The sequence below is a fragment of the Phalacrocorax carbo genome, chromosome 2, assembly GCF_963921805.1.
Source record: "Phalacrocorax carbo chromosome 2, bPhaCar2.1, whole genome shotgun sequence".
NCBI lineage: Eukaryota > Metazoa > Chordata > Aves > Suliformes > Phalacrocoracidae > Phalacrocorax > Phalacrocorax carbo.
The window spans coordinates 157,756,433-157,774,599 of record NC_087514.1 but is presented as its reverse complement, the minus strand read 5'-3'; the positions used below and the strand labels follow the sequence as shown (position 1 = coordinate 157,774,599).

Genomic DNA, 18,167 nt, shown 5'->3' with positions numbered 1-18,167 from the left:
TTTATTATCAAACTTATGTGGCGGTCACATGCAGTATATAATGGAAAAGTAATATCGCTGTGTGACAAAAACTGCCATAACCAAGATAAATATTCTGTAAATAATGTCCAGCTAAATGAGTTCAAAGTACAGCACAATGATCATCTGTAGAGAGCTTTTTATTCGAGACATAATTGATAACCTTAAACAAACCATAAACAGTATTCTCAGAAAACCCCTGGACCTCTTCCAGTGAGGTTTTAAAGTGTTCCTAATACTTGGTTGTCCTCACAGAGACAGGGAGAAGCATGAAGCAACAATTATTTCCTCAGGTACAACAAATGGCTTTTCAAATCCGTACAGTCCACTTGCAAATGAACCACGTTGTTGCATAAATGTAGTTTACCCACATTTAAAGAAGTGCATTAAGAGACTTGTTGCACCTAATGGACAACACCCCACGTGGATGGAGGGCCAACCTTAACACTTAGTTTTGTTAGATGGGTCTCTGACCTTGAAGAGATGAGTAAGAAACTTTCCTCTCAACTGCGGAGGCATCAAGTCTGTTCAGAAATGAACCCCACAGACATCTGTCCAGGTCTGGTTTAGAGGTGCAACCTCGTTACCACTAGAAGCGTTAGGCCACCACTTCTGGATGTCCCCAGCCAGTGACAGCAGTGGCATTTGCTGCCACTTGGCTTCGTGATGCATGGCTGCCATCAGTGTCACAGAAAGGCAAGGGCAAGATGGCAAACGATGCTTAGGAGAAATTTTTATCTCCCATCAAGTTCAACTAATACGGTGGAAAATCCATTTAGACCATACAGTTTCCTAAAATATTTGATTTTGGAGAGAAATCTATGTACACACCCTGGTAAGGACCAAGAGTATGGGCAAGCATGGACCTGAAACCAGCTGGAACCAAGGCTTGAATGGTCAACATTAGATCTTTTGCCTTTGAAAACCTCAGGGTGGCACATTACAGACAGGACACCTGACCTGAGCATCCCAGTTAAGAGATGGTCAACATGGGCCTCAGCTTTCCACTCGTTACCCTTAAAGATAAGCCACTCCACCCTAACGTTTTCTCCAGTGAGGCTGCTGTTGTTTATTAAAATATACCTACTTAAAGCAAATGCAGAATGCAGTATCTTCAGGTAGTCTGAGTCCAGCCACTGACCACCACACATGAATGGTTCTCATCTAGCTGGGTCCCAGGCTCATTATAAATTAAGTTGTTCAGTCCAAAGTAGATGGAAATAGCTTCATATCTAAAATACAGCTCTTCTTCCCCAGTCGCATCCACCTCAGATCTACCTAACAGAAGCCTGGGAAGTGAGGGAAATTCCAACTTTCCCGTTTATTTAGAAAAGGAAATACAGTTTCAGTACTACATATTAATTAAAAATAATCTGGTTTTGTAACTGAACCCCAAATTTACATAATTCCAAAAATAACGTCTGGGAAAGAGGCCTAACATTTCCACACTTTTAAAAATCTTTTGCCTAAGAAATTCAAATGGAAAAAACCTGAGCTAGTACAGAAGCAAGTGTGGCACAATTATTTTCAGACTTAATAAAATATAAGAAAGACTAAAGCTATCCATGGTATAATTATTAAGAAAATACAGAGCCATTAGACAAAGAAATTACTGTTTATTAAAAGCGATAGCTGAGTGTACACCAAGCCCTTTCAACCTGAACTGCCTAATATTCTATCAGAAACAAATCTGCTTAAGCAGGCATGATCACGATAGCACTGTGTTCATTTTACACGCGAAGCAAAATTGTTTTGCAGAAACTTTATATTAAAAATTATGACTATTAATTCTAAAGGATTCAAGGCTATACTTTATAACAAAATATATAATGAAAACTAAGAATATATGTAACCTTTTATATGCTAGGTATGGAAGAATAAGATCTTTTAAAATGCTTTTTTTTCCCTCAGCTTTAATACATTTAATTAAATAGTAGCCTCACTTTCCTTTAAATTAAGGAGGCATTATTCACCGGATGAGCTGAGGGCTGCACATACAGCATGGATTTAGCTGCTCTGCTATGGATGTAGTCATAAACAGTGAGATTTTAAAAAATGAAAAAATAAGGTAACCTCATTTTTTTAAATAAATGAATCTAGGACTACAAACATCATTATTCTCTAACTAAATTTGCTTAGTGTTACTACAGGATGAAGCTAAAGTCATTTGGCTGCCTTTGTTTTGCTTTTGCATACTTAATATGTTTGCAGGTGTTATAAATTTAACTTTAACTTATTTACTGTGTTTGTAGCTTTGGGGGTAATTACAGCTTTATTACCATTTATTTTTGAGTTATCGAAACATACTTTCAAGCTTTCATTTTAACATACTTTTTGTCCAGGAGTAAAAGACCTGTTTACATATGTGGAATATTTGTACATGTATTTTCTATCCTTGCCAGAAAAGGCTAGAGATCAGCGTGCCTTCAGAAAAGGAGCAAAGGGAGATATTGGAAAAGTGTTTGAGAGTAGTATTTTGAGAGACACAGCACCAAACATATCATTCAATAACCATACTCTGTACAATTCATATTTATCTAGTCTTGTATGTGATAGATCTTGGGAGAGAAAAAAAAAACACCCCAAAACAAGAAAGTGAAATGTAGTTGTTTCATTGTCAGCCTTAGTCTGTCCTGGTCAGTTTACTATCCGCTCTCTCGTACTGCACCACCCTCCGTATATCTGGATACAACTCTGAGTCTCGGTGTAGGGGTTTTGCTTTGTTTGGTTTTTAAATAACCTAAAAGGCAGGCCTGCTGTTTCTTTTTGAGAGCATTGCAGTCAAACACAGGCTTGAGACTCATTTTCCTAACAAAACCCCAATTTCAATTATGGTCTGTGAAATAAAAAATTTCAATTATTTTAGCGTTGCGAGTGTTTCCTGGTGGTGACTCATGTAATTATGATTCCCAATTCTTCATGTACGCAAAGAAAGTAGAGGCCATGCAGGAGGGGAAAGGCAAAGAAAACATGGCTATCTTTATATGGAAAATTACTTTTCCTTTATTTGTATTTATTTGTTTTATTCCCTCTCTTTAAATTCAAGCATTTGCACAGTCATCCCACCAAATCAAACAAACAAAAAGCCATCGTGGTCTTGTACAGATCTCCAGAAGTGCAGCAGATGTGATAATTTCTGGCTTGCACAGAACCAAAGACACTGACTAAGCAATACAGCTTAAGGAAATATTTTTACTTTAAATCTTTCAGTAACCTCTCATCAATGAGGCAGACATCTAAACAGCCCAGAAGCTCCTGAAGGAGGGAGCGGTCTTTTACATGGCTTGTGCCACGAAAGAAGACATGACAGCGTAGAGCTAATGATATTTCCCTGAAATAACGGCAGTGTGTTTTCCCTGCTATCCATGCCAGGAAAGCACAGGCATCTTTGGGGATAATACCACTTTCCAGAGGATCCGTGAAATTTGAAGACCATGTTTAGGTTCCTCTGCTGGGGATTTTTTTCCCATACAACAATACAAGACACCACTCAAACTGGGACTGTATGAGTGTGATAGTTTATATCCTTGATTTCTAAAAGAGGGAAGAGTTTTATGAAGCAGATGCCTGACTTAACATGACGGCAGTACACTGGACTTCACAGATAGAAGATACATGCAGAAAGTTCATGTTTCTTTAAACTGATTTGAACTGGTATTTATGTTCCCTACATAATGACATCATGGTCTTAATGACATCATGGTGGTTTCTCTTGGGATTTAAACAGACTACTTGGATGCCTCCAAGGAAAACAGGGACTATTTCTAATAGGGAGGACCTGCAAGCCACAAATCTGAAGTCACCTGAGGTCTACCGGTATAAAAGCACCCAGGTTTTTCTCAGGGTGTCCCTGACAGTGTCTGAGCATTACTGGTCTTGCAATTCAGACAACTGTAATTCTGGAAAGAGAATGATATGAGCTTGACCTACCTGCCACCAAAAAAAAAAAAAAAAAGAGAAAAAAATTAAAAACAAAGAAAAAAGAAGAAAGGAAGGAGTATATTTTTTTTGGTGGTTTCAAACCAAGCTGCTTTCTAAATGGCATTTCCTACATTTCAGCTGTGGTTGCATGTGGTGTTTTAGAAGTATATGGTAAATATGAGGCTGGGAGAGGAAAGATTTCTTAAGAAGTAATTAGGGAAAAATAATGTGCAAAAAAACCTTCACTTTTTCCATATTTTGTTCATCTTAACTAAGTCAAATACCTGCTCATGAGGGCACAGCTGCTTCTTAATACGAATTTGCACAGTAAATTCACCGCTAGCACAGCAAGAGCCATACAGCACAGTATGGGTTACAAATAAACCGTAGTAACAATTGAATTAACCTGAAAGGCCATGCAGAACCATGTGCAAATTCATCATCTATTTTGACTTTGCCTAACCCACCCAAAGCCCAGTGACAGCGCTCTAAAAGATAACTGCTACAAATGTTTCCTCTTCCACTCCCAGCATTTATAGTTGCCTGGGGCCCAAAGCAGGCAAAAAATGCAGTCCCAAGCCAGCTGTAGTTTCTCAGGAAAGATATACATTTAGGCTGTGTAGTCCACTATTTTATTGCCCTGCAGGACTAAAAATGGGAGATCATTTCTGCTAGAAATACGAAGTCCTAGCTTGCCAGCAGGACTCAGCATGCATGTCTCCCTCGGAAAGAAACAAACACACAGCCACAAGGTTATGTCTAAAAATGTTATTTTACCCTACTGCAAAGATTATTATTGCTTCTCCTCAAGTCTGTGTAACAGCATTCATGGTAACAGAGGTACTAAAAACAGTCAGAGAAATACAAAGAGAAGTCCTAAAAACTTCTAAAAACCTCAAATACTTTTTTTTTTTCATAGAAGGTGACTATACATGTAAGAAGTGATGCTGGGATAAGGAAGTATTTATCAAGGATGGCCATCAGCAACAATTTTTTTTTTTCCATAACGTCATCTATCATGACAGTAGAAATTGCTGGTCACAACCCTCTCCTGATTTGAAAACTAAAGTCATTGCTTTCCACACATTCACCACTGAAAATAAAAATGAAATCACTCTTTTAACTCTGCTAGGAAGAACAAATGCAAATTTTGTGAAGGAAGAAACTGTAAAAAAGAAAAGGATCTATAAAGCACACAGCTGATAGTAAGTCAGAGCAGGTTATTATGAGCAAAAAACTTGGTAATACAGAGAAACTCCTCTAAACTATGGAAAAAGATAGTATGTATGAGTTCTATCATGTCTCTGAGAACAGACACACCCACAAAAGTCTTCAAGGAGTAAAAATGTTGGCCAGTATTTCTATACAGTCACTTTATTAGTGTTACAGGAGATACTGGAAAAACTGAGAGGGTTTTTATACTCAGTACTGATGGTCAGAGATGCAGGGAGACTTCACATTTTGGAGAAAACAGCAACAACAGCAAAAATGCATGTTTCCCTTGGGCTCTCCCCTGCCTCTCTGTACAACTGTGCTCTCAACTGGATCATGGTCATGCCCCGACACTGCCCGCCTGGAGCTGCAGACCTCCCTGCCATCCCTGACCTGCCCCATGGCACCGCTTACAATAATTACCCTGCAGCAGCAACAAGGAGTTAATGCATGAGTTTGCTTTCAAGGAAAAGAACTTCCTTGGCCATTTCTGAAGCTCCTGGGTTTCCCTTTGCCAACTCGCACAAGCACAGGGGTTGTTAATGTCACCCCAGACCTCTCCACAAGGCACCAGTTTGCCTGCAAGAAGCCCCACGGGAACAGCCCAGAAGAACACATACAAGGCAGGCGCATTCCTAAAACGGTCACATCTTAATTCTGGATTATTTTAAGACCTGGGCATGAAGTTACAGACATCTTCTAAAACATCATCAGCTATTTTATTGCCTAGGATATCTTTTCTCACATGCTTCTTTGGTTTTTGAGATTCCTGCTAACAACTTGTGCATCAACAACATTCTGCAGAAATAGTGTTACATGTTGCAGTTGTATTATGCAGTTTTTCCTCTATTAGTCTTTTATTTTATGTATTTAATATAACTGAATGTTTTTGCCCTGGTGCTAGGCAGAAGACAGAATAAGAATTTCATTCCTTCTTCAGTTCCTCATTTTATATACTTTTTTACTTTTCTACACTGCCACTCATTACTGTTTTGGAAGAAATAATGTGTCTTTTCAGTCTGTCTTCATACGAGTTTTCCATGTCCTTAATAATTCTTGTCACCTTTTCCTCACTCCCTCTATTTCTGCAGTGTTCCTTTGGCGATGGAGTGACCAGCACTCACAGAAGCCTCAAGCATTGATTTATTCTTAATTAACTTCTAAAGCCCTCAAACAAGCAAACAAAATTATTAGCCAACAATGCCTGGAGAGCCACTGGGTTGACCCAGACCTTCAAAAAGAAGCTGAAATTTGGAACAGCTCACTAGGCAACCCTTCTGTGTGTTTTAACCTCACACCCAAGAGCTTTACAGTGAGGTTAATTAGGAATTGCAGCTCTTTATTTCACTCTTGTGGGTGACATTATATGGAATTTACATGCTCACATTCCCATTTTACTGCACATATTATTTCCCCAGAGTACAGAGGGAGATGCTGTATGGCATAATTTCACTCTACAACAAGAATTTACTTAGGTAGATTGTTCTCGCTTCCAAAACCACATTCAGCTCCATCATGTTTCTCCTCCTGTCTTATGTGGATAGCCAGCCACTGACACCTTTCACTGTGATCCACTGCCGCAAAACCCCTTCCAGCAAATCACACCATTTCACTCCACACAAGGCATTTTTCTTTCACAGGAAGACAGGATGCACTCCAGTTAAGAAGTTGGAAAAAGGTAAAATCCAAGTTTCTTTTCCCCATGCTGTCAGAAAAGCAGCAGCATACTGAATTTTTCCTTTTCATCTTTCCCTCGTTCTTCTATTCATAGTGGGAAAGATCAATATTTCTCTGACGTGAATATTCCGCCTGATACATTTTTGAAGATCAGGGGATGTTCAGGCCAGCAGTACTAGGAAATGGGTAGGGTTGGTAGTTATGGCTCTACTACAGCCCACTTCAAACCATATACCTCTGCTGTTGTCAGACAGCACGACCAAGGAAAAGCCTTCCCACCTGCATGAGATGCCTATCTCTCTGTGTTAGGTAACATTTGATGAGGGGAAAGGGGGTGGCTTCAATCAGCCAAGGTAAGCGTGTAAACTCAATACCAAAAGTGAGTTTTATGATGATAACAATGAGCTCTTCCCTCTTTGGAGAGCAAGATCAGCCACTTCTGAGATCTCTGAGATGCTGCCAGAACACAGTTCTGCAAAGCAGCAGCAGTCCTAGAATGAAAAAGCAGGAATCATCAAGAAGCCCGCAACTGTGTTAGGTAGACCGGAAAACAGAAAAATAAAAACTGCACCAAAAATGCATGGAATTTTATCAGTCTGAAATATTAAAAATATAACAAGCTATTTCCCTGATCAAAATCTGTGCTTGTTCGGAATGCCGTCATCCCAAGCAAACATCAATAAAACATCGCTCATTTGTTTTTGGCAAAAAGTCTAGAAATTGGTCAGCAAAGCTTAGATAAAGCCTCATGCATTTTCTGCTTTGGATAAGCCACCTACATTAAATTTTATTTTCTCCTATTCAAAAACTATTCTTACCCATCCCCCTCCAAATTAATTTTGGTTCTTTGAAGCATTTGAGTTCTAGGAGCGTTCTTTTATATATAGTCCCCATCTTCAGTCTTGGTTTAGTTGGATTCTAAGAATGCAAGTGATGAAAACTGGATCTGCATGCTGAAAGCTGAGAACCTGAACTGGAAGACGAAGAGCTGCAGGAATGCCCCAGCTGACTTACACTGCAGTGATGTACACAGGTGCTATGAGAGCTTAGATCATGCAATAGCAAAAATCACAGTACAAAGAAATCAGCTGAGCTGTCTCAGTCCTTTACCGTACCTTGCTGGCGTGAATTAACTCAATCGGATTTTCTTTTACAGTTCTTTAAACTGCTAGAAAGCATTTAGGTCTCTGTTGTGCATGTAAACATATGAAAAGGAAAACATCTTGGACAGAAAGTCCTCATCCTTGGAGCTGTAGCTTTGTCCCTGTTAAGAGGGACAAAAATGAGGCCTCTTGTCCAGTCAGCACAAATCTCATCCTCAACATCCAACTCTTTGTAGCTCTGCACACAGGCCAGCCGTGGGTCCCCCTGCCCTCACATGCCACGCATGCTCCCGAGGCTGTTCGAGACACCACCTCTCACGTGTGCCTTTGGGAAGATTGGAGCAGTTGAGCAGCATGACCCCAGGAGAGCTCCAGTCTGCTCTACCCAAGCTTCTCTTATATTTTATACCACAATAAAATGAGCGATTACATCACAATCCACCCAGAAGACTCAACTTTGCAAAATCCCTGCAAGAGCTGCACAACAGGGCTACAGGCAGAGGAAAGTTGAGGATTCAAAACCTACTTTTGTCCATCTACACCTCAAAACAGCCAGGTCCGTGTGGGTTTACCAGCATAAAACCTTATGTGGCTGCAGTCAGCTTCAAATCCTTCGCTAAGGCTAAGCACAAACACACAGTGCAGAAAGGACAAGAGATCCCTGAAGCTGCGATCTCGCTGGCTTTGGGCAGGACGCGCACCGGCTCTGCCAGCGCGCTGCCAAGCAAGCACGACTTCCCTGCCCACACAGAGAAGGAGAAAGGCAGCGACCCTGCATCCCCCACTCCTCTTACCTTTCACTGCCAACCGTGTGAGACCAATGTGCGGGATGAGCAGATGTACCCAGAAGAAAGCAGGGAGAAGAATGCTTTTCATGTACCTTACAGACTTCAGAGAATAAACTGCAACCTGTTCCTGCTCGCAGGCAACACGGTCCTACAAGAACTGACAAACATCACCTACAACAGTTCTTTATGTACACAAAATTAACTTCTAGTCTCTTCCAGGGAACATGACCCCGATACAAAATAAACAAAAGTAAAAAAGCTTCCCAGTTAAAAACTTTAAAAAAAAATTTTTTTTCTTCTAGTGCAGCACTCTGAGGGAATATGAAAGGCTCAGCAAGCCAGATCACAGTGTTAGCTGCTGAGCGTTCAGAGAATATACAATAGAGGAATGTGTCAAACCTGAAACATGATAACAGAGTTGCTCCAAAGAAAAAGGAAAATCCTAAAACAGAAAAAAGGGCAGAAGTGTGTAGGAAAGACAGGCCTGATTATCCTCTACATTGCATCAGAAAAAAATGCCACTGAAGACAGTATAGTTATTCCAGAAAGAAATCAGGACACTTGAGATGATGCACTGCCTGGGACTGCAGATCAAATATTCTCCAGCCCATTAGGCAAGGCTGTGGTTATCTTTGGCTTCTCTATAACGTACAGGCACTGGGACATAATCAATTTACCAGAGGGAGACAATCCATTGTACTTATCCAGAACCAGCCCACGCTCAGCTGGCAAACAGCCCGTGGCGCGGCAGGGACGGGTGGAAGGGGCTCTGAAGCAGGAGCAGGATGCTTGGGAGCGGGAGCCCAGACCTCAGCACTCCAGGATGGGGAGTTAGGGCAGGTAAAGCAACAGAAAGCCTCACCCTCTAAAACAGGGTGGCCACAGCCAAACTATTAAGAAAACTGTGCAGTCAATGAATATATGTCTTTTTCTTGGCCTGTGGTAAGAAATTGTTTGGGAGAAAGTTGGGTGGCTTGGCCTGAAATGGTGCCAGGGCCATTCGAACAATTTATTGGTTTAATTTACCAGGCGCGATGCAGCCTGCAGGTCCAGAGCACCTCCAGCACATTTCTAAGAAATGCCTGTCTGAGTAAGGACTCTGGATTTCCCAGTAATTAAAAATGAGTCACTAACATGATTTCCCCTCCTACTATTTTTTTCTTTGCATTTTCTTACATCCTAAATAGACAGAAATTATACTGCAAGATGCTTGGAGCATGTTTGTCTTTGTTCCACAAAACACCAAGCTCAAACACCGTATTCTTCAGACAGGGAAAAATAAACAAAGCCGGGTAAGGGGAGGGGGCTGACATCACCTCCTCTCTGCCACTTCGCACGAGTCCTATGCAGATAAACACCCAACTACTTGAAAAAGATGGTTTATATTACTCAAATCTAAACCTACATGGCACCTTCTTATCCAAGCACTTCAGGAGTTGCATGTGTACTCATTTTCCTTTCATGTCTGCAAAAACCCTCTTGCTCCACCTGCCCGCTCTAATGTAAAGAGTATTTTACTCAAGTGTTGCTGCACTGCCACTGCTGCAGCAGCACAGGACCTGGGCTGCAAAGGTAAAACCTTCTCTGGTCAGGGCAAGTCCATTTCTCCACCACTGAGTAATTTACAAAAGTTATTTTCTTAAATAGGAAAAGCTTGGAGGAGAGCTATTCATAATAAGTCCAATAAACCTCTCTCACACAGCCAGCACGGTTCCCCTGGGGCTGCTGGGGCAGTGCGCGCTGGAGCACTGGGCAGAGCAGGGGAGGAGGCGATGGATGGGAGAGCACTGCTCCTCGCAGATGGACAAGGTGAGCTCAGATACAGATTTCCTGAAGTGTCCTCTGAAATCTGTGACATTGAGCTTCAGCACTTAAAATGGGCAATTTCTCATCAAGCTCTATTTTGAAGTTGATTTTAAATGCTAGGGGTATAATTGATAACATAACATTATTGACTTATTTATCCCCCAACTTATCAGACAGGCATGTTTGATAAATTTCTGCTGATTTATAAATTCATACAGTATTTTGAAATGCTATTTTGAACATTACTACAATTTAACTCAATTTTATGGCTACCACAGGAGCAAGGTTAGGGCATTACATAGTCTAGTGCACCACAGGAATTGCGGACTGTTCTGAACACTAAGCAGATAAAAAACAGATTAAAAGTTAAATCCATATTTGTACACCTCCTGTTTTGCCTCATTCGGCTTTGACCATCCACTGTCTGACTTCAGTCAAGTGTTTAAATATAAGGTAAGCTCTCTTCTAGTCACCTGAAAACACCCCTCACTTCTTTCTTCTCTCCCATGATTGCTATGCCTGACTATGGTGTAGAACATGTATTTTGTACATTGTGAAAACTGTCTCACCTTAGAGTGGTTTATGTAACAACATTATATACAATGTACTTGCAGGTTCCTGAGAATTTATTTTAAGACAAAATTCCAATCAAAGAGAAAATTGTTCACGTAATACACAATAAACAGACTTAAGCAGACAAGAACAACTCTCCTAATATATACACCTCCCCGTGTATGCTTTATTACAAACAATTACAGTTTGTCCTGTTGCATTACATAGTCACATGAGACAATCTATTTTTCTTTTAATAAGGACACTGGAAAAGAAAAGATTAAAAATGCACTACATCCTTTGTTTTCCCAGAAGAAAACACAAGCAAGCCCTTCGTAGTATTCAGCCTTAAGGTAAAATTTTCATCTATCTAAAATCCTTATTAAAGGTATTCCCTATTGAATGCTTACTAAATACTCAGGTACTGAATGCAGCTCATCCTCAGTGGTGTGTTTTTTGCTTAAGTGTAGTGAAAATGAGAGTTGTACGTAGCTATGAGGTAATACTTCATGTTACTGATTAAGCCCAGTTTGCCAGCTTCCTTTGGTGCCCAAACTGAGGGTAGTTTGAATATTACTGAGAACTTGGTAAATATGAAGAGCAAAATTTTCCCTTTTTTCCCATTTCACTTAGTTCACAAAATTCCATTTTCTAAGGAGCCGATATACATATACAGTATTACTCTAATGTTAAGGTCTAATACTGTAATATGTTTGCTTATGAAAGTCAGCCTAGAGTGTAAAATATGAAGCCATATTAGAGGTAATGAATTATCTGTATTTAAACACACAAAACAGGCATGGTGGTTAACTAGAGCATGCGTTTCCAGTGGATTCTTTCAGTTGGAGCCTTTTAAAAAATTTGCGGCAAAATATTTATTGTAACTGTTGTAAATACTGTGTTCTTCACATCTCTAATAAAAAATACCAGCAGGATTGAATCTTTAAATGCACAAAGAAGTTCTTAGTGGCTTTGAATCCAGAAGGATCATGTAATTAATAAGACTGTATTTGACAAAGGAATATATAATTTATATATAATATAATACATGTAATAATGTAGAATTTAACATATGATTTACAATTATATGCCTGCCAAACCAAGTTATTTGAACAAGTTTTTAGAACAGCTGATGATGTAATCCAGCTGCACTGGCAGCGCACGGCTCACGTACCCTTGACTACTCCAGGCAGTTTAAGGAGGAACTTCATTGTAAACTGCTTGGTCTTTGCCCCCTTGCTTTTTAAAGGAAGTTCTTTTGGCTGAGATGGAGGAAAATTAAAAAGAACATTATTGACATAAAATATTAAAAGGCAGACTTTCTGAAGCCAGCTTCAGTGCATTTTCACTTTTGCCTTTAAATTCCGCTATGGGCGACGTTTTGCAGAGCATTATCAGTGATGCAGAAGACTACGCTCACAGGAAAGTTCTCCAGTGCAAAGTGTAAAATATGCTGATGATTTAACATCTTGCACAACCCCGCGTTCCCCACATGGGGGGTCAAAAGCCAGAGTTCAGCTGGACTCACAAATACATCACCCTGAATCAAACAGACCATCCCTAAATAGTAGCAGTCACTAACATACACTCATTACATTAATAAATTGCTCGCTAATGGGAGCAGTGACAAGTAAGATGTGCACTTAGTGGCCCTGTTTGCAGCCCGCCCCCGACGCCTGAATGCCCGTTTTTCTCTGGGTTATGTTCTAAAGGCTTCAAAGTGCATGAAGAAAATCTGCTCAGTGTGGTGAAATAAATCAAAGACTGTCTGCTGAAAATTTCTAAAACGCTTCGGCCCTAATCTCCTGGAGCAGAGAGTGGGCTTGCAGAATGCTAAACTTGCTTTTCAAAGAAGATCAAAGCATCATGAGCGACAATTAAAAACACAGGTGCAGGTGTGCGCATGCGTGGGGGCACCGCGGAGGCTGTACGAGCCTCTTTTTAGTCATCCCTGAATGCTAACGCTGACTTATCTAATCATTACACGAGTGATCTGAAAGGACAGGAGACGTGTTTAAAAGGTACGCAAAAATCGTCCACCTTTATGTATAAAATGTGTTTTATGCACATGCAACATTTTCCAAGATACACCATTTCCATTAATTTTGAAAAGCTCCTTAGCCACTCTCTTAACTGAACCAGCCTATAATTTTGTTGTTTAGTGATTCAAAGATAAATGAAATTGCAACTGTTTCTACCCTTCCTCACGTTACTTAGTCTTTAAATAGGGTTTAGTCTCCCAGACCTTACTTTAAGACTTTGAAGGCCAGCTGCTCACCTTAGCAAACACCTGAAGAACCAGACTCACACCGCAGCCTCTTTAAGTGGCATCGGGCTGTTTGGCAGCCGATCAAGGGCACCGCAGAGATTTTATTTGCCTGCTTCAACTTTTTAATGGTATTGGCTGTTCTGCCTGAGACTGGTCACTTCTACACTCACCTACACAAGCAATACTCATGCCAGTAGGTAAGTGGGCTCATACGAGAACCGCTCGTGCTAGCAGGTGAGTCCCCGAGGGAGAGTGACGTTGCATGACAGGCGCTACGCCTCCGGTGCGGAGGGAGACTTAGCAGCCAGCCTGCTATTTCCCTGACAATATGGTTTGTCTGTTTTCCCCTTCCCAAGCTGGTGTTTCACCAGAAAGAATGAAAAAAAAAAAAAGCAGCTGTGGGAAAAAAACTCTTCAAAGTTCACAGGGTGAGTAAGGAAGGAGTAAAACCCTGAATGAACTCTCCAGGCTGAAGTGGGTTAGGATGAAATATGCTTCTGCTAAATCTTGAAAATTTAGGTCAGCCTTGTTTATGTGAAGATATAAACCACTGACATTTTGAGAAGTATGTGAATCGAAGTGATATTTCGGTGTTCTCTCTGAATCACATTGGGCCACCAGGCCTTTTTATACTGACTAATTTTTCCCCCTTCAAATTAAAGAAAAAAATAAAATCTGAATTGTCACTTAAGCTGTGAGCACAACATATTGGAGTATCATGCTTTAAAGTCTAGTGGCACCAGCTGCTGAAATATTTCCCATTTTTAAAATACACTGAATTACCCGAGTAGATACTGGGGAAACATTTAACAGAAGAGAACAAAGTAAGTACAATTTTCAAAGCTATCTGCTTTTTTCTTCCCCCGTATTAATACGGGTTACACTATTCCCCTATGAGTATCAGGGAAGATGAGGGAAAAGATAATTGATGCTTTTCTGAGACCTCACTGATGTTATCCAAAACACGCATCACACCAGATATCCATTACATTTAACACAGCTCAACATAAGGCGATTTGGATGACGCGAATAGGGCTCAATCCTATTTCTCTTCAAATCCACGTGAATAGTTTATTATATACAGAACCAGGCTCAGTGATTCATTTTGATAAAACGCTAGTTAACAGCATCAAAACTGCCTAAGTATTTTGCCTGCCTATACTGGGGCCTCCTACTGCTGCCATTGAAACAAATGGCAAAATTCCCATTTACTTCCATGGGAGGAGAGCCAAGCCCTTAGAAAGCTTTGTATTTAAGGAAAAACATTTTTCCTCCTACTCATGACTACAGTTCCCCTGAAAAAAACAGTGGAAATGTTTAAGAAGTCAGGTGGTTCGGACTGGGCCCAAAGGTCAGGAACAAAGAATATTAACACAGTGTTGCTATTGAAAAACTGAGCAGCATCCTCAAAGCGTTGTTGTTTTTAAACAGAAAATGTCACTCTCGGATCTAACTAGGAAGATTTTAAAATACATATAAATCTGGGAAGAAGAAATGAAGCACACATTTCATTTAGTGTCTGGATTACAGATTCTTATTAAACAAACCAGAGCTCATTATAAAATCAATATCAACTTAACCACTATAGTCCCAGGAGAAATGGCAAAAAAGGTCACTCCAAGAAATTCAAACAATTTTCCTGCTGGAAGGGCACGATTTTAATTACAGATACTATTAATTAGACCTGTCAGTAGGAAGATTGTCCTGTTAATTATCACAAATTCAGTTTCAAGTGTGATTTTGGAACCTGGAGGGCTTTTTTCTTTTAAATTAAGAATTCTTGCATTCACGTTTAACGGGAAAAAAAAAGACTACCTATTGCTTTAATAGGTTTAAATGAGTCAACAGCAAGTTCCCTATTAAAATCAACAAAAGTATTTATGGCCACGGACTCTCTGGCCAACAAAACTGATCTGACAAACTGCTGTTTTGTTCAGACTTTATTTGGGAAGGCACTCCTTTTTTCCACTGGAAATGCTTTTGCTCTCACTCTTTCTTGCTTTGGAAGTAATTAAATTTAAAGACGTAACATAATTCAAAGATTTTTTTTTTTTTTGCAGTAAATATTCCATTTAAACCGAAAACCGTTCCTGAAGATACTAATTGTTACAGAAACATTCGTATTTATCATTCTGTACTAGACTCTCCCTGGACCCAGCCTGCGGAGACGTACTTAATACATTACATCTTTAACACGAGGTACAGGCAGACCCAAACTTTGCGAGGAAATATGAGTTTATTCCCCTATGACTCCCAGCTGCCAATTTGAATCTATCTCAGCTCCAGAATACAGAAAAGCCACAATGTCTGATCCTAAGCAGAATAAGAAGGTAAAATAAAACTTGACAGCAGAGTGCCATTAGTGAGACCCTATGGGTGCACAGCAGACGCGGATACTACAGCAACAATGTTTACAAATTCTCGAATTCTTTTTCCTGGTCACACTCCAAAGTGTTTGAGATAGCAGAGCAGAGCTGTGCAGTATATGGCCGTAACACGTGCATTACCACGCCAATAACACACCAAGAAGTGTCATCATCTAAAACAAACTTCAGGAAGATGCAGAGCGTCTCGCCACCCAGCACTTTTGAAACTGAAAGAGAAAGCCTGAGGTTTCTGATTTATTTCAGGAAACCTGAGTGCAGTCCTCCGTGTTCCTGGGTACACATCTGCTACCATTGTTCTCCCAGAACCAGTCCCGGTTTACCTCCCCATCTATCAGCATTAGATTTCATTTTATCTGAATAATGGCAGAAGGTGGCAACAGATCGGGTCAAAGGCTCTTTTCATATCAGACCCTGAAGAAGTCGATTACTCAAAAAGAGAGACATCTTCAGATAACCGTGCAATCCATTCCTCATAAACGTTAAAGATTTTCCGTTATTAATAGTGGCAGAGGTGACAGATTATGGATATTAATGTTATTTTTCAGAGAATTTCAATGGCAAGGGCGTCTTTTTTTCTTTCCTTTTTTACTTTGACGTTTCTAATTATGCACGAATTTACAGTAACTACCAGAATAGCCAAGATTAATACCCGGCAGTAAAAAGCTGCTACAGCGAATCCGCGGGAATATGAATGGAGCGGGGCGGGGGTGGGAGCGGCATGGGAAACACACACACACACACACACCACACCCCCCGGGCTCCCAGTACCGGGAGGGTCCCCCCGGGCTCTGCCGGGCACCCCGGGGGCGCAGGGCCGCGGAGGGGAGCCGGGTCCTTACCTGATAAGCAGCGGGGGCGTCGGAGCCGGCGTCGGCCCCCAGGGCCGAGAGCTTCTCCTTCAGCCGGTGGTGGGCGCGGTGGCGGAGGCAGTAGGCGACCCCCGACGCCGCCAGGACCCCGGCGATGCAGGCGAGGGAGAGGAGGGTGAGGAGGAGGAATTTGGCGGACTCTGCCTCTTCCCCGCGCTGCGGGAGCGGCGGGACGTTGCTTTTCTGCAGGGGAGGAGAGAGAGGCAGCGCCTGAGTTGCGCGGTCGCGGAGCAGCGCGGAGCGGGGTGGGGGGGTGGGGGAACACCCCGTCGGGGGAAAACACCCGGCAGCGCTCACTTCCAGCCAAGGAGGGAGGGAAGGGGACAGGCAGGGACAGCACTGCTGACATGCCCCCCTCCGCCCCCTCCCCTCCCGGCCGCTCGCATTTCACCGCCGACAGGCGGAGGCGGGCGCGCTGCCTGCGCGCAAGTTCCGCGGTTCTGCGCCCCCCCCGCACGGCCGCATCCCGGCCGGGGGCTGCGAGGGGGGCAGCAAGGGAAAATCCGTGGGGTTAGGTTTTGGGTTTTTTTTTTTTTTTGCTTGGAATGAAAAATAAAACATGGAACGACCCAGGGGGAAAAAAAAAAAAAAAGGAGGTGGCGGTCCTTCCTTTTGTCTGTTGTAGAAGGAAAAAGATAAAAAAGCCCGATAGTTCCAAACTCCTCCAGATTACTATTATTTTTGCAGCAATAAGAGAGAATCCTTCTAGTGCATTTCACTTGTCTCCATGTGCTAAAAAGTTGTACAATAATTTCCCCTCATTAGCTTCATTATAAGCTATATTAGCAACAATTAAAAACGCAACATGAAAATGAAAAGACCAGGCGCGCAAATTGCAGCAAGACTCATTTGGCCTGCTTTCCCCCTTTCACAATTACCAGGGAAATGAATTGAAAAGCACGCCCCTGCCTCAGTCCTGGTTGCTACAAGATGAGAACAATTAGCAAACTCCTTTCCACCACCTAATTTCGCGTGGTAACAAAATGGATTTTTCCCCATGAATGCCTAGCCGGCCTATTCATTATCTCTCCTCTATTAGTAATTTTCTGCTCCGTATTCAGCTAGCCAGCTCTTAATTTCCTCCTGTCTTGCAGTGTACACAGTGGCTCTTATGTCAGGCCCGGTCCATTTTTATCTTGTAATCATAAAGGCCACCAAAGCAATTATCGCTGGTCTTGACTGTAAAAGCTTGTCATTAATTAGCCTCCTTGCCTTCAGTGCTGCGGATTAGCCGGGGCTGAGGCTGAGTTAATGGAAATGCAGGTTCAATAAGACTCCCGGATTTTCTTGCCTGGATGCGCCGACCGGAGGAGGAGGAGGAGGAGGAGGAGGAGGAGGACGGCCGGGTTTGTAAACCCCGGGCGGCGGGGGGCGGGCGCCGGGCCCGCCGAGGCCGGGCATGTGCCGCCCCCGCGCCCGCCGGACCCTCCGCCTCCCTCCCTCGCTCCCTCCCTCCCTCGCTCCCCTCCCCTAAACCGCAGCCGGCCCCTCCTCCAAATCCCAACAGCCACCAGGAGGAGGGGGCTGCCGCCTCCCCCCTCCGCGCCCCGGCCCCGGGGGGGGCT

At 42.1% G+C, this 18,167-nt stretch overlaps 1 protein-coding gene across 3 annotated transcripts in view; it reads right to left on the bottom strand.

Annotated features, from left to right (window-relative positions):
* PTPRN2 (protein tyrosine phosphatase receptor type N2) overlaps positions 1-18,167 on the bottom strand; it is a 675,251-nt gene that overhangs the window by 94,033 nt on the left and 563,051 nt on the right. For 2 of the 3 annotated variants that reach the window (XM_064445017.1, XM_064445018.1), the window contains one exon: positions 16,573-16,785. The exons of the other annotated variant lie outside the window; for it this stretch is intronic. In XM_064445017.1, coding sequence (XP_064301087.1) covers positions 16,573-16,785 — 213 coding nt within the window. The remainder of the gene's footprint in view (positions 1-16,572; positions 16,786-18,167) is intronic. 3 annotated transcript variants of the gene reach the window in all.